Raw genomic sequence first — 16,661 nt, forward strand, 5'->3', positions numbered from 1 at the left:
GTGACTGTCTCCCTTGAGAGACGGAGCCTCCTTTGGCACTGGACCTCAGACATATTGCTGCTTTGCTGCCTGTAAACCCTGGCTGCAGGATAATGGCATCTTCTGCGGCCCCTTTGGCCTTTGGCACTTCCTGTTGGCCCTACGCCCCTTGTGCCTGCGCTTTTCCTCCCAAAGGTGGATCCCCTGGAGGCTGAATGTGGATTCCTGGCCTCCTCCCCTCCTCCTTAAAGGAGGTGCCTCCAGTGGAGAGCACAACTCCCATTCCCAGGATAAGGGAAGACTTCCTGAAAGCTGCAGGCCCAGAAATGATCTTCACGGTAAAGTCCTGACCAAGGCTTTTACTCCTGTCCTAGCGGCTGGTATCAGCTTTGAAGCTTGTGCTCACACAGGCAAGTGTAAGTAACTTTCACACTTAAATACCTGAAAGATCACATTCGTGACCCCATTCACCCCTCTTATCCCGCCCATGGATGAGGTTAATACAAATGTCTCCTACCCACCTGCCCGTTGCGCCCGTGCGACATCCTGAAGATCACACAGGCTGCGAAAAATCAAAATCAATTCCTGCCTCAAGGACTTTACTTGGCCTGTTAATTGATGGCGGGTGCGCATCCGAACTTATAGCGCGCCCACCTTCCCAAATATCATGATGGCACGCAGTGACGTCAGGACGCTCATCCAACGTCACCGCGCGTCATTTTACGCGTGGGTGTGCGGGGCCCGCCCCCACACGCCAACGGGAAAATTCTGACCTTAATCTCAAATGTCAAAGGATTGAACTTTGAGAAAGATTTCAAACTCTACAGTCTGGAAAGAAAATAATTACAAAAGGATCTGATCTCATTTAAATATTAAATGTTATCTGTAAAGTAAGCCAAATTGTTACTTCAAATTAAACCAGAAAAATGGGACCAGAGAACATAAATTCATAAAAAGTAAATGTAGCAAAATGAGGAAAAAGATTAGACTGATACATGTTGGGAATAATTGGTTTGACAGTGTAGTGAAACATAAAATCTCTAAAGGCAGAGAGCTACAGGGACCAACTTTGAAAGACTAAATAATCTTTTCTCCTTTCTGACATTTCTTCATATTTTTATTGCGCCAAGCTGCTCAACATTTAGGACAATTAAGAATTTAAATCCAAAAAATTTCCTTTTTTCAGATCTGAACTTGGTTAGATCACATGCTGCAAAGTAAAATTATTACCATCGAATGTTCCACTAGGGATCACAACTGTTGCTATCAAGTCAAAATAATCACAGGTGGCAACTGAAATAAGAAAAAGATACAAAACTATCCACAATGTAACAGTAAAACTGAAATCAGAGATATGTACTCCCCTCCACTTCAGCGCATTTAAATCTTGTATCTAAGCTGCAGGCAGTGCACTGAAATGCATAATCAATATGCACCTTCTTGTTCAATGTCAACAAATGCAACAACATTAATAATCCTTTCCTTAGTATCAGAGTCAGCTGCTTAAAATTATTGGCTGTGAGTACATGATGAAAATGTTTAATCATTGGATGATTAGATGCATATATTTGTTCAAAACATTTTTTCTGTCATTGAGGACATGAGAAATTATGATTTCATAGAATATTAGAATATTATAGTTTTGTGGCTGACCTTGGAGAGACCAAGATGTGGGAAGGACTCCATTGCTAGGATGGTTTCTTCTCCAGGCTTTCCTTGGAGTTGTCCTTTCAGAATTCGGGTAGCTGTCACTGTGGATACTCCCATTCCTAAAGCACATTATTGATCTGGTTAAATGTTAATTGATTAATTCACCACAGAAAATTGTTCAATGGGTGTTTTGATTGTAAAACAGGAAGATGATGAGCTCGCTTAAAAAGAAATAAAAACAGAAAATGCTGGAAAAACTCAGCAGGTCTGGCAGCAGCAGAGGGGGGAGAAACAGTTATTGGGCGGGATTTTCTGCGCCCGCCCACCGCCACGATCTTCCGGTCCCGCCACAAGTCAATGGACTTCTGATTGGGGCGCCGCCTCACCCATGGTGGGTCCCACCCGCGACGTAGCCGGAAAATCCCGGCCAACATTTCTATTATAAAAGTCCTCAATGAGATCTTTGACCAAGGCAATTTTACACTTAACCACATCAATGATTAATCACCTTTAAGAGATGTGGTTCTCAAAACAAGTTCTTCCCCTTTGAATAATATTCTTTGCCCATATACCACAGCATAAAGTGCTGTCGCTGAGGCTGTCACAAGAGATAAACTTTTTCCTGAATAAGTTTACAACTCAAATGGTTTCTATTCACTGGACTGATTTTTGTGTCTGGAAGAGTCAAATTGGACTCAAAACGTTAACTCTGTTTCTCTCTCCACCGATGCTGCCAGACCTGTTGAGCTTTTCCAACATTTTCTGTTTTTATTTCAGATCCCCAGCATCCGCATTATTTTGCTTTTATTTCATGGTTCCTCTAGTGCCAGTCTATGGCACCATCCTCATAGGCCAGCATACCAAGTTTCAAACCAAAGATGGGCATTACTATCCTCTGCATGTGCCAGCCTCATGATTAGAATCATTTAATGATATAGCACAGAAGGAGACCTTTCAGCCCATCGTGCCTGTGCCAGCTTTATGGTTCATTCCAGATGATGGTATCATTTTGCATAGGTTTTTTTGTTGATTCAAACCATGAGAAGGCAGTTCCTCACAGTTATGGCCAGATAAGTATGTGGTGGTCTACAGAAATGCTTGGTGGCATCCTGGAAGGGGCAGACAATTGCTATTGATAAACCAGGTAAGCCTTTTCTCATGCAATACCAGGTAAAACTTAACAGCTAGTCATTAATGCATGTTAATGATGCCATCAAGGGTTTGCTGTTACAGCTTCTTCTCAAAAGAGGAGCCCCCTCATGTACTATGTCTGCCAAGGTGAAATCATTTCACTTATTTGCATATATGTGTGTTTAAGTACTGTCAGATTGTTGCACAGCATGACCACATGAGCATCCCTCTCTGCATCCTCCTCTTTTTCCAAACTCATCAGTTACTGTCAATAATGATGCAGGGACAAAATCATAATTCATAGTCTTCATAAAATAATTAAGAACATCATGAGAACCTAGGTGGCAGATCAGATATAAAATAACTTATGCCTAAATGGTCAGTGCTTAGCATCTCTGGGTGTGGTTTCCAGGACATTGGTTGCACTTGATACCTGTGTGCCTATGTGATGATCTCTGACCCAGAAACAGTACAGTAAGGAATATTTGTACTTTTGTTAAAATGCCAGGGAATCTGTGACTGTTTTTAAGAATATTTGAGATGGATTTCTAAGAGTTTGCATCAGGTGTAAAGGGATCAATTGTAATTTTCTTGGATAATAAGAAATACTGCTCCATGTGATCTGCCGACCCTAGACCTGGAAGTAGTACCAACAGAAAGGAAGTTAAGATACAAAATAACCATATAACCAGACACAAGGGAGAGCTGCAGGCACAATAGAGAGCTACAAGCAAAGGAGCTGGAAGGTGAAGGCAATCAGCACACAGATGCAGACATAAAGAAAAAGGAGTCAAAAAGAGGAACACAGAGATTTCTTGTGAGGAGAAGAAACAAATCACCCTCAGGAAGTGGTCAGGTTTTCTGTTTGACAGTAAAAAGAAAAATAAAATTCCAGAAACTCTTAGGGAAGCGGTGTATGAGCGAGCTAAAAGGGACTGAATCCTAAAAAGCGGAGTGAATAGCTCAGGCGTATGAAAGAACTGGGTACTTTCCCAGAATTGGCCAAACCATGAACCAGGGTGTTATTGGTTGGTAGGTTGAAGAGGAACTCTTGGAAGCTACACCGTCAGGGTTGTTGTGACCCGAGAGAGATGAGGGTTTGTACAAGTATGCTATGCTGATGATAATCATACCTGTGAAGCTCAAAGGTGAAAGCTGTTGTCAGATAGAATTCCTGACCTATCTTTGGTGAATAAAGAACAGCAAATTGTGGAACTGTGTAACAATGTACTGCCACATTTATGCAGGGAGCATTGCGGATGCTTGTGGTTGTGCAAGATGTATCTTTGTTGTATTGACTATTTAAATTGAAACTTACCCTTTTATTTGCAGTATCACCTGCCTGTTAATTCATGTTTAATTTGCATTGGTTCTCATTCATGTTAAAGTAAAAGTTACAAAAAGTGAAATCTTGTTGGTGATTTCTTCATGTGGGGGTTGTTTAGTAAATTTAGTTATTTTGGTTTACGGTTTCCCCACGGGGATCATAACAGTCTGTATGTCATAAAATTGTGTTCAGGGCAACCAGGCCACTATTTGCATATTTTAAAGTAGCTCCTGTCTGCTTTGGAAGGGAGCATTTTGACCTATGCTCAAACCTGACTGGCAACATGAGCCAGTGAGCTCCTTCAATTTTTACCAGCAACAACAAAAGGAAGGTAAAAATTCATGGGGGTTCTCTCACTCATCTACCACAACGTCAGCTGGAAAAGTGAGAAAAACCCTCGGTATACGAGGTTCATGTGGTTCACTGAGAAATTCATGTATTTTTTTAAAGAAGCTATTGGTCTCTAAGGGGATTGTAACAACTGATTAATATTATTATTATCTATGATATATTAAAAATCTTATGACTGCTTCCATTTCCTGTCAACTCTTTCTATTATAATTTTCTGGAAATAGAAACTTACCACTCCTTTATTTCATTCCTCCTGTCAATAGAGTTATCATTTTCATTACCCCTTTGTGGTCTTTCCTCAACTTTATGAACAGTTTCCTGATAAAGTCATTCTGGTATTGTTCAATTATATTTTGTAAACTGAAATCTGGCAACATGGAAGATTTATTAATTGTCAACTTGCCCACCATTAGAATATGAATCTTTTTATCACCAAGATTGTCCAGTATATGCTGGCTTAATAATAACAGTGCAAGTATTGGAAAACGTGGTGTTCAACCAGCCTGAAGGATCAGCAGAGGTGCGATGCTATCCTGGAGCAAATATAAAATAAGAAAAAAGACCTTATAACGAGAGTAAGGAAGAAATACTCACCATCGCCAAGAAACAATATAGCATTTTTCGCTCTATATTTCAATGGTTGGATTTCCAAAGCAATCTTCAGTGTTTGTTTAGCTTTCAAATTCCAAAATGCTGGGTCCTCTTCTTCCACTACAATGTTATAAAATATTTGTTTTGAAGTTTCAGTTTTGTCTTGTATCACAATTAAACTATGCGTACAAATAAACCTACAAATCAGGAGCAAATTAGCCCCTCCATGTGCTCCACCATTTTTTTTTTCATTCTTTCATGGGATGTGGGCATCGCTGGCAAGGCCATCTCTTGAACTGAGTGGCTTGCTAAGCTATTTCATTGGACAGTTAAGAATCAATCACATTGCAGTGGGTCTGGAGTCACAGGTAAGGATGGCAGGGTCCCTTCCCTAAAGGACATTAATGAACCAGATGAGTCTTTACTACAATTGATGATAGTTTCATGGTCACCATTATGAGACTAGCTTTCAATTTCAGATTTATTACTTGAATTTAAATTCCACCAGCTGCCAGGGTGGGATTTGAGCCACTGCCCTCAGGGTATCAGCCTGGATCTCTGGATTACTTAGCCCAGCGACATTATCACGACACCACTATCTCTCATCATGGCTGATCTGATTGTGGCCTCAACCCCACTTTCCTGTCTACTGCCTATAACCTTTGACTCCCTTGTTAATCAAGAGTCTATCTAACTCAGCCTTAAAAATATTCAATAACTCTTCCTCCATAGCTCTCTGTGGAAGAGAATTCCACACGCTATTGACCCTCAGAAGGAAAAAAAAATTCTCCTCATCTTAGTCTTAAATGGGGGATCCTTTATTCTTAAACTGTATCCCCTAGTTCTGGTATTTCCCACAAGGGGAAATATCTTCTCGGCATCCACCAAGTCAAGTCCCCTCGGGATCTTATGTGTTTAAGTAAGATCACCTCTCATTCTCTCAAACTCCAATGGATACAGGCCCAACCTTTTCACCCTTTCCCTTGTAAGATATCCCCTTCATCCCAGAAAACAGTCGAGTGAACTTTCTCTGAACTGTTTCTAGTGCATTTATACCTTTTCTTAAGTAAGGAGACCAAAACTATAAAAAAAAGGGTTTAATTTGTAAATAAATTGATAATGTATTTGAAAATACCTTTCACGACAATCCTAACTTTGCTGGGACCTCAAGATCATTTAGAAAAATAAAATTAAAAATCAGTTAACAACTTTTCTGTTCCATCTACCAAGTCCCAGCAAATTGTAAATAATAATTTGTAACTTAATTCGACCCAAGGTAAATATATCAGACATCTGATGTCTCTGACAGCAACACAAACGATACAAAACTGCTGTGTATTGAAATTTGTCTGCAGCATTGTCACAGGTGTTGTAACCAAAATAATGCAGTAAGCTTCAAGACCTGTAGAGGGAGCTGCTATACTGCGAGATCTATGGTACACTGAATCGGGGGAATTTAAGTGTTTTATAGAACACGAAACAACCTTGTAATGTTATACCAACTATTTCCCTACATCTACCAAAAGCCCAGCCTGCCCCACCCACTTATTTTCTTTCTCTTCTGAGCATCTATACCAGAGCCTTCCCCAAACATCCTGGCTGCTGGAATCACAGAAACCTGTAGCAGGTCACCTATCAATTCCCTCTCACACCTTGCAGGCTTGGTGAAGCAGATCTGATTATTAAACCTATGCACAAACCGTTCTAGGTGTTTAAGCTCAAAGGTTGTCCAATGGTTTAGTTTTTCAGTGATACAGCATGAGCAATAGAGACCTGAAAGGTCCTAGGTTCAAATCTGTGCTAAATTGGCAACCTAGGTTTAAGTTAGGAGGGGAAAAGGGTGTGTTTGTGCTTGTGTGTGTGCGTACGTGTGCTAAGCCACGCTTCCTCTTGATCCAAAGGCTCCTATTGGTTCCACATGTCAGAAGGTTCAATGGAGACACAATTTAGGTTAATTTGTGATATTCCTCAGAGCTGGCTATTTAAGCCCAGAAATGAAGGATGGCTTGGGCAAGGTACTGGAGGCAATCAGTGCCCACGGGACTGCAACATTCAACGAGTCCATCCCATTACAAGAAAGGGCGAATTTTCAGGAACTCCCCCTTCAAGAAGCTGAACCGGGCATATATCTTTTATTTTCCAATAGATTTCAATTTGGTAAAGCATAAGAGATTACATCTCTCCACATTTGCTATTTTGTTCTTTTAAAGTTTTACTAAAAAACTTCCTGGAGCTGGACAAGGACTTATTTGATTAAATATTAGTCATGAAATGTATTAAAATAATAACTTACTTTTATATATATATAAAAACTGAATATAGTTCTTTTACCAAGTTTCCATGTCCAAAATGTTCATTGTCCCAAGTCAATCACTGATTGCACTAGCAAATATACAGAAATAATCTGTGCACTTGGTTCTGGTAAAATGTTTATTTTCTGCTCCAACTGTGTCCTAATTTAATAATATTCCCAGTATGCTGGAGTTCTGTCATATCAGCCAAAAGCAGCACAAGCCTTTCCAAATTGTTACCATCTGTTGGTGATGGGATGTCAGACTGGGTATGTGTGTTTGTATAGTACAGTTTATCTGTCAGCATATGGTGTTCTTACACTTTGTAGCTGCTGTGCTTAAGCAGCAAAGTCTGTACAAAGAGAATGAGGACTATTTACCAACAGGATTAAACAGAACTGCATTTCTAGATTGACATTGCAGAAGCTATCTGACAACTGGTTCAGATCTTGAAGGGTTTTTAATGCAAAGTGAATCAGATGAAATTCACAAAAGCAATCGGTGATGCATCACATTTTTTAAAGTATATTTTTAGGATATGAATTTCTTCCCAGTCCTTCTGGCCTCATAGGGGCAAGCTCTGACTGCAGTCAAGAAAATGAACAGATGGACAAACCTTTCAGACTTTCATAGTACTAATGTGCTAACCAGCCCTGAGTTATCCCCCCATCTGATTTTCCACTCAGCATCTGACAACAAAGATCAGAAACTGCATGGCGTAGTGCTTGAACTTAAACTCTGTAACGCTGTAGTATTGTGCTGTCTTTTTGCAACTAGTTTTATTCTTTCTCCTCTTTCAATCTCCTAATACTTGCTCTCTGTCAATTGTTTCTGGAGTTGCTCGTGAGGGGAAGGGTGATGTGTAAGATAAGGGTGGGGGTGAGGATGGCTGTGGCTGAGAGGTACATGAGTGTAACCTGGGATTTGCATTCTATTCATTTCTTCAATGCAATGGGGAAACACCTAAAATCTAATGTGGCAAATTTTGGGTTAATTAAGGTATACAGGTGAACAAGTGTGTTGGATACCAAGGGCAGGATTTTCCTGCAGACTTCAGGACTCTGCCGTCAGGCTCAAATGGAGGTCAGAAGCCCACACAGTATGGAAAACAGTCACTCATCTGTGATTTTCCCCAAATTGGCTGATTAGTGGCCTGGAGACAGGCTTGCAGTCGGATGGTGAGCAGGATCTCAAAGCTCGAGGGCCAGTGGGAGCAGCATTAGGACCCAAGCAGGCAGGGAGGGCTTCTAAACCTGCCTGAAGCCTGGGCCCCATGGCCCGCTGCTGGGAGGCCACCTCCAGGCAGCTAAACATTCCCCCAGGCCTGTGGAGGCCTGAGGGCTGACTGGAAAATCAGTCAGGCCTCAATACGTCTTAAATCAGTTTAATTGACTACCCTCCATTTGAGGAGTGAAGCTAGAGAACGCACACATCGGCCAGTGCTGCTATTTTTGGTGCATCCTCACTTTTCCATGCCCACCCTCAGCAGGGCTTAAAAATCCTGCCCTAAGTCTCTGTCTTAAGCATTTCCAAGGTCAGCTATTAGAAGGTTACATACAGATACATATTAAAGCTTCCTGTACTTTGTGGTATAGAAACATCGTCAAAAGCATTGCCTCTCTGTATCATTCCAACATATTTTAACCATCCATTGAGCTTCTCTGAGTGACATTGCCATTTTTGGCTAAATTGGGATGCGTTTATTGCTTAAAAAGTAATAAACTAAGCGGACAGTTTATCTGGTTTTCAATGAAGAATGACTCCATTTGGTTGGACGCTAGCATCAGTTTAGCCTCAACAAGTGCTGATGGCACAGGTTTGTGTCTTTTCCCATTTTTCAGATCATGAAAGGCTAATCATTCTAATCAAAAGATGCCCTAATTTGATTAAGGCTTAGTAAAGCAAATATATTTATACTGTGGTGTGTATGTGTGAGTTGAGGAATAGCACAATAGTAGATTTTGTGTTGGGATCCAAATTTGATACCTTCAGTCTTCCTGAAATTTAGCTGGGGGTAATTACAGTTCCTGCAAGACTGTAAGTTATTCAGATTGAATTTATTTTAAAGAAATCTATTTTGCACTCAAATACCATGAAGGAAAGAAGGGAAAATTAAACTATGAATAAAATACTTATTTTTATCACATGGAGCTCAGTCCCAAGCAGCTTAACTCTTAACAAAGGTTTTATGAATTTTTCATAGAAAATTTAGCTTGTGGTGTTCTAGTATTTTCATTAAAAGGTGTCAGAAGGTGTTGAAAAGTTGTGACTCCAAACACAAAAGGTATTTTCAATGAGCTATGAACAAGATCTTCAATATTCAGAGTATTCGGCAAGGTTTCAGAGATAAACTTTGTGTTTGCATATGAAAGAGAAGTTAAAACTTGGTTGGCGAGGAGAAAACTGATCATTTTCATGACTTCCACACCAATGCTGATTTGTGTTCAACCTCTTACATATATAGTTCTTGTAGAATGAGCTCTCACTATTTTTATTCTGCAGCTACTTGTCTCAGCACAGGGCAAAGTTCTTCTCTCAGCAATTAAACTGTATAGGTTTAGAGAATGGAAGTATTTGCGGAATCTAATCATTTAAATCAACTCCAAGTGGTTGGATTGGAACACATCCCCTTAACAATTAAAAAAATCCATTTGACAATGAATTGAAGGTACACTTAGGCTGGGGTCAGATTCTGGATTTATAGAGCAACTTCAGTGTTAAAGCATGCAAAGTGGAAATAATTTTGCAATGACATTAAAGTTGCAGCATAAATGCAATTACAGAGAAATGCCAATATATTTAGTGTTGCCACCCCCTCACCCCAACCAAGTGTAAAATCTTCATAGGTCTTAGGAGTCACATCTAAATATTGGCCAGACAGAAAATGCTGGTGAATTAAGGCAGCACTGGAAATTCTGAAATAAAGAGCAGCAAAGTCAGCCTGTCTGGCATTACCGAAATGGGAATATAATTTCAATATAAGATTCCAACAGATTAAACACTGAAAAAAATCAATATTTTTAATAAATACAATGGAAGCAATTAAAACAATTGTATTTTTGAGCAGAGATGAATACCCTTTTTTTTACCTGGGATATCAGCGCTTAATCCACACACCATAGCAGATAATAGTATAGCATTCACTAGAGAGTCGGTAGCCTTCATCTTGCTGTATCTCTATGGTACTTACTTTATGAAGAGAGCTATTTACACAGTTGCAGATTTTTTAAATGCAACCTTGGACTTACCTTTGTACTGCAGTAAAAGTCTAGATGCAGATACTGACGTCTGTTGTTGCAACAGGTGGAATGATAATAAATACCACAGTATACACATTTGTAACATAACAAATATGCATATGTTACCTGCTTCTCTCATTATTTTCTCCTGGAATTGAGGTTCTAAGACGTGTGGGTAGACTCCATCTCAATAAAGTTTTTTTTAATTCATTCATGGGATGTGGGCTTCGCTGGCTGGGCCAGCATTTATTGCCCATCCCTGATTGCCCTTGAGAAAGTGGTGGTGAGCTGCCTTCTTGAACCGAAGCAGTGTATGTGGTGTAGGACCACCCACAGTGCTGTTAGGGAGGGAGTTCCAGGATTTTGACTCAGCGATAGTGAAGGAATGGCGATATATTTCCAAGTCAGGATGGTGAGTGGCTTGGAGTGGCTTAATAAAGTGACAGTTGCCATAGCCTCCAGGGCTATGGGCCAAGTGCTGGAAAATGGGATTAGTGTAGTCAGACCTTTGTTGATTGGCGTGGACACGATGGGCCGAATGGGCTCCTTCTGTACTGTAAACATCTATGAGTCAATATAATAGATAATGAGAGCAATGTCAAATTTTGTGGTGAGGTTAAGTATAACAGATGGGCAATTCCTTACGTATGACTAAAAACTGCCATTATTTGGAAAATGCTCGTGGGCTTTTCATGTGAAAATGTTAGGATTGCAAACTCGCTAAGCTTGGAGAGAACACAATTAAGTAACCACTCGACACTACTGCCTACTTTGTTCTGTGGAGAGCCAGTGGAGTGACTAGGGGTGTCAGAACCATGTGAAACTGTTGGCCCATCAGGGGCAGGATCAATTCCATGGCAGTAGACCAGCCCTGAGAGTTACTGATATGGATAAAGACAGCTTTATTCAATTGTGAAACACACATATTTGATTTCCTTTGTCCCAGTTTGTATATCAAGAATGCCAAGGCATTTCTCACCCAAACGTGCTACCACTCTTCCTGTTTTCATACTACAGTTCTAGTTGAGAGAGACATGTGGAAACTCCATGGTGGAATACAACCTCACACATTTCCACTTTGCATGCGACATTGAAGCTGCTCTATAAATCCAGAATTTGGCCCAACCTAAGTGTCCATGTTTGGCTATTGTGAGGAAAATCAGAGAATTTTGACTCAGCGACAGTGAAGGAATGGCGATATATTTCCAAGTCAGGATGGTGAGTGACTTCGAGGGGAATTTCTAGGTGGTGGTGTTCCCATCTATCTGCTGCCCTTGTCCTTCTAGATGGTAGTGGACTTGGGTTTAGAAGGTGCTGTTGAAGGAGCCTTGGTGAATTCTTGCAGTGCATCTTGTAGATGGTACACACTGCTGCTACTGTGGGTTGGTGGTGGAGTGAGTGAATGTTTGTGGATGTGGTGTCAATCAAGTGGGCTGCTTTGTCCTGGATGGTGTCAAATTTCTTGAGTGTTGTGGGAGCTGCATTCATCCAGGCAAGTGGGGAGTATTCCATCACACTCCTGACTTGTACCTTGTAGATGGTGGTCAGGCTTTGGGGAGTCAGAAGGTGAGTTACTCGTCACACAATTCCTAGCCTCTGACCTGCTCTTTTTTTAAATTTTTATGGCTAGTCCGTTTCAGTTTCTGGTCAATGGTAACTCCCAGGATGTTGATAGTGGGGGGATTCAGTGATGGTAATGCCATTGAACATCAAGGGTCGATGGTTGGATTCTCTCTTGTTGGAGATGGTCAGTGCCTGACATTTGTGTGGCACGAATGTTACTTGCCACTTGTCAACCCAAGCCTGGATATTGTCCAGGTCTTGCTGCATTTGCTTCAATATCTGAGGAGTCATGAATGGTGCTGAATATTGTGCAGTCATCAGCGAACATCCCCACTTCCGACCTTACGGAAGGTCATTGATGAAGCAGCTGAAGATGGTTGGGCCTAGGACACCATCCTGAGGAACTCCTGCGGTGATGTCCTGGAGCTGAGATGACTGACCTCCAACAACCACAACCATCTTCCTTTGTGCTAGGTAAGTCTCCAACCAGTGGAGAGTTTTCCTCCCAATTCCCATTGACTCCAGTTTTGCTAGGGCTCCTTGATGCCACACGCTGTCAAATGCGGCCTTGATGTCAAGGGCAGTCACTCTCACCTCACCTTTGGAGTTCAGCTCTTTTGTCCATGTTTGAACCAAGGCTGTAATGAGGTCAGGAGCTGAGTGGCCCTGGTGGAACCCAAACTGGGCGTCAGTGAGCAGGCTATTGCTAGGCAAGTGCTGCTTAATAGCACTGTTGATGACCCCTTCCATTACTTTACTGATGATGGAGAGTGGATTGATGGGGCGGTAATTGGCCGGGTTGGATTTGTCTTGCTTTTTGTGTACAGGACATACTTGGGCAATTTTCCACATAGCTGGATAGATGCCAGTGTTGTAGCTGTACTGGAACAGCTTGGCTAGGGGTGTGGCAAGTTCTGGGGCACAAGTCTACAATACTATTGCTGGAATATTGTCAGGGCCCACAGCCTTTGCAGTATCCAAGGCCTTCAGCCGTTCCTTGATAACACGTGGAGTGAATTGAATTGGCTGGAGACTGGCATCTATGATGCTGGGGACCTCTGGAGAAGGCAGAGATGGATCATCCACTTGGCAAAAGTGCCAAAATTTGGAGAGCTGTCTCACAGACTACTCAAGCAACAGCCTGACATAGTCATCCTCATGGAATCATACCTTACAGCTAATGACACTGTCCAGACACCGAGACACCACCAACCACCATCCCCGGGCATGCCCAGTCCCACCGGCAGGACTGGCCCAGCAGAGATGGTGGCACAGTGGTATACAGTTGGGAGGGAGTTGCCCTGGGAATCCTCAACATTGACTCCGGGCCCCATGAAGTCTTATGGGCAGGGAAACCTTCTGCTGATTACCATGTACCGCCCTCCCTCAGCTGATGAATCAGTGCTCCTCCATGCTGAACACCATTTGGAGGAAGCACTGAGGGTTGCAAGGGTGCAGAATGTATTCTGGGTGGGGGACTTCAATGTCCATCACCAAGAGTGGCTCGGTAGCACTACTACTGGCCGAGTCCTAAATGACATAGCTGCTAGGCTGGGTTTGCGGCAGGTGGTGAGGGGACAAACAAGAGGGAAAAACGTACTTGACCTCATCCTCACTGACCTGCCTGCCGCAGATGCATCTGTCCATGACAGTATCGGTAGGAGGGACCACTGCACAGTCATTGTGGAGACGAAGTCCCGCCTTCACATTGAGGATACCCTCCATCATGTTGTGTGGCACTACCATCGTGCTAAATGGGATAGATTTCCAACAGATCTAGCAACTCAAGTCTGGGCATCCATGAGGCGCTGTGGGCCATCAGCAGCAAAATTGTACACGAACACAATCTGTACGCTCATGGCCCAGCGTATCCCCATTCTACCATTACCATCAAGCCAGGGGATCAGCCCTGGTTCAATGAAGAGTGCAGGAGGGCATGCCAGGAGCAGCACCAGGCGTACCTTAAAATGAGGTGTCAACCTGGTGAAGCTATAACACAGGACTCCTTGTGTGCCAAACAGCATAAGCAGCAGGTGATAGACAGGGCTAAGTGATCCCACAACTAACGGATCAGATCTAAGCTCTGCAGTCCTGCCACATCCAGTCATGAATAGTGGTGGACAATTAAACAACTCACTGGAGGCGGAGACTCCACAAATATCCCCATCCTCAATGATGGAGGAGCCCAACATATCAGTGCAAAAGATAAGGCTGAAGCATTTGCTACAAACTTTAGCCAGAAGTGTCGAGTGGATGATCCGTGTCGGCCTCCTCAGTTTTCAGGGCTTTGGGGTGGAGCCACTATAGTGCATTCTGGCTGCTGCCACTTGGGTGCATTGCAAAGAGGCCAGAGAGAAGGCGGGGTGAGGTGGGGTGGTTGGAGAAAGCTTCTGGGAGAATGGCCCTTCAGACTGGCAGTGCCCACCTGCCATGGGCATCGTCTACTCAGGAGGCAGGTGCTCCAGCAAGGAAGAGAACCTAAAAGGGAGGGAGATGCAACACCAGAAATCTGGACAGTAGCAACCTCAGAGCCGCCTACATGGGCGGTCTCCGGGTGGGAAGGCGGCAGAGGGAGCCACGAGAAGGTGCCAACACAGAGAAGACATCCTTAGCAAGGTTATAGAGACAGAGGATGAGCTAGCTCCAGAGCAGCAATGTCATCAAAAACTGCACCTCTCTCAATAGATTGTCACAGATCCTTGCCCCATGATGGTGGACAGGCTGAGCCCCATTGCGATTGGTTGTCATTCAATGCTAGTGTCGGTGAAGGTCATCATGGCCCATAATTTCCACAATTCCTGACCATTCCAGGGGCTTATTGGAGACATGTGTGGCATCCCCCAATCATTGCATCAAAGTGCTGACCGTTACCCTCTTTAGGATGGCCAGTCAGTCCATCCATTATCAGACAGTCATTCTGAGATCCAGAAGATTTGACACCATCACTGGGTTCCCCCAGGCTCAAGGTGTGATGTACTGCATGTACCACAGCCAGCCAGCGGCCTTCGTTAACTGGAAGGGTTCCCATTCGCTCAACGTGAAACTGGTCTGCAATCACTGCCAACGAATCCTACAGGTTTGTGATCGCTGCTCTGGAAGTAGCCACAATACCGACATACTCAGACACTCCCAGGTGCCCAAGTTTGTTACTCCCACCGTGCACCTTCAAGGTTTGATTCTTGATGACAAGAACTACCCATTGAAGAGATAGCTATTGACTCCAATGAGGATGGAAACGAAGGAGAAACACAACATCAGCCAAGAGGCAACTTGAGTCATGATTGAGCAGAACATGCTCCTGCAGATGAGATTCAGGTGCCCGGATCATCCTGGTGGGGCACTTCAATATGCTTCAACAAAGGTTTCATAAATCGTGATGGTCTGCTGTGCACTGCATAACCTGGCACTGCATGGGGGGGAGGCCCTAGCCAATGAGAATGTAGTGGAACATGAGACATCCTCAGACAAGGAGGATGATGAGGAATCTAATGACCAGCCTCAGCATTCTGAAAGACATGAGAGGCCACATGGAAGACGCAATGACATAGGTGCTAGAGAGCCTTGTGAGGTGCTCATACATACACATTTCAGATTTAGAGAATCCAGGGCCACCCTGGATCTTCCTTCCACCATGTCAACAACTGCCTCTTCCTGCTGGCTTTCAATGACCAGCAGGCCATTCCCCACAGGCAGGGCTGTGCTGCAGACCGGATCTACAGGGAATGACTGGCTGGACTGAAGCAGGTTTTCAGGTGATAGCTGTCTCGGCTGCAGAAGGGCTTTGGGTGTGTACCGCTGCTGGCAGCTCTTTAAAGATGGCTCCCGCACATCCATCATTGTCAGTTAATGCTGTGGCCACTGCCTCATTACCTGCCTCCAACTACTGAATTAGGCGCCCCTGCAACCCCCTGCCTGCTGGCAGTAAATGGCCAGCCAGCGCAAGATAGCAGTGCCATCAAGGATCAGATCAAGAGAGCCAGTGCCATCTCCTTCTAGCCCCAGCTTCCAATTTGTGGCTACTCACGTAAAATCCCAGCCACATTAAAAGTTTTGCAATCATATGAGATCTGCTTGACTAGTTTTCTGCTATTGATTTTCACTTTCATAGATATGTTTTATATCTTATCTGAGTCATATAGTCCAATAGAATATTTATACTTCTGCTATCTTGAAGTAGGGAGAACACTGGAGTGTTGTATCAACTACAGTGAATTATTTAGTGACAAAGGTATCTGATTAACACTTGGGAAATTATCAAGTGTGTATGTAAGGTCACACTATTGTTTGCAGGACATGCTTGTTTACAGAAATCATCCTGCATGTTCACATTCCAAGAAAGAACTGCATTTATGTAGCAATTTTTACATTGCAAGACATCACAAATTGCTTTATAGTCAATTAAATACTTTTAAAGTTCAGTTACTTGTTTAGTAGCCAGCCACACAGCCAATTTGCAGTGAGATTCCACAAATTGCAGTGAAATAAATAAGCAGTTCATTTGTTTGAGTGTTGTTGGTTGAGGGGTAAATGTTGGTCAGG

The 16,661-nt window shown here is 42.9% G+C and overlaps 1 protein-coding gene across 1 annotated transcript in view; it reads right to left on the reverse strand.

Annotated features, from left to right (window-relative positions):
• The window catches only part of LOC144694076 (intestinal-type alkaline phosphatase-like), a 54,952-nt gene extending 38,996 nt beyond the window's left edge, over positions 1-15,956 (reverse strand). The window contains exons 1-4 of the mRNA XM_078564435.1: positions 15,705-15,956; positions 7,641-7,672; positions 5,033-5,208; positions 1,633-1,748 (exon numbers count right to left, since the gene is read on the reverse strand). Coding sequence (XP_078420561.1) covers positions 1,633-1,748; positions 5,033-5,208; positions 7,641-7,672; positions 15,705-15,956 — 576 coding nt within the window. The remainder of the gene's footprint in view (positions 1-1,632; positions 1,749-5,032; positions 5,209-7,640; positions 7,673-15,704) is intronic.
• Between the last annotated feature and the right edge of the window lie 705 nt (positions 15,957-16,661).

Source organism: Cetorhinus maximus, chromosome 19 (genome assembly GCF_964194155.1).
Source record: "Cetorhinus maximus chromosome 19, sCetMax3.hap1.1, whole genome shotgun sequence".
Lineage (NCBI taxonomy): Eukaryota > Metazoa > Chordata > Chondrichthyes > Lamniformes > Cetorhinidae > Cetorhinus > Cetorhinus maximus.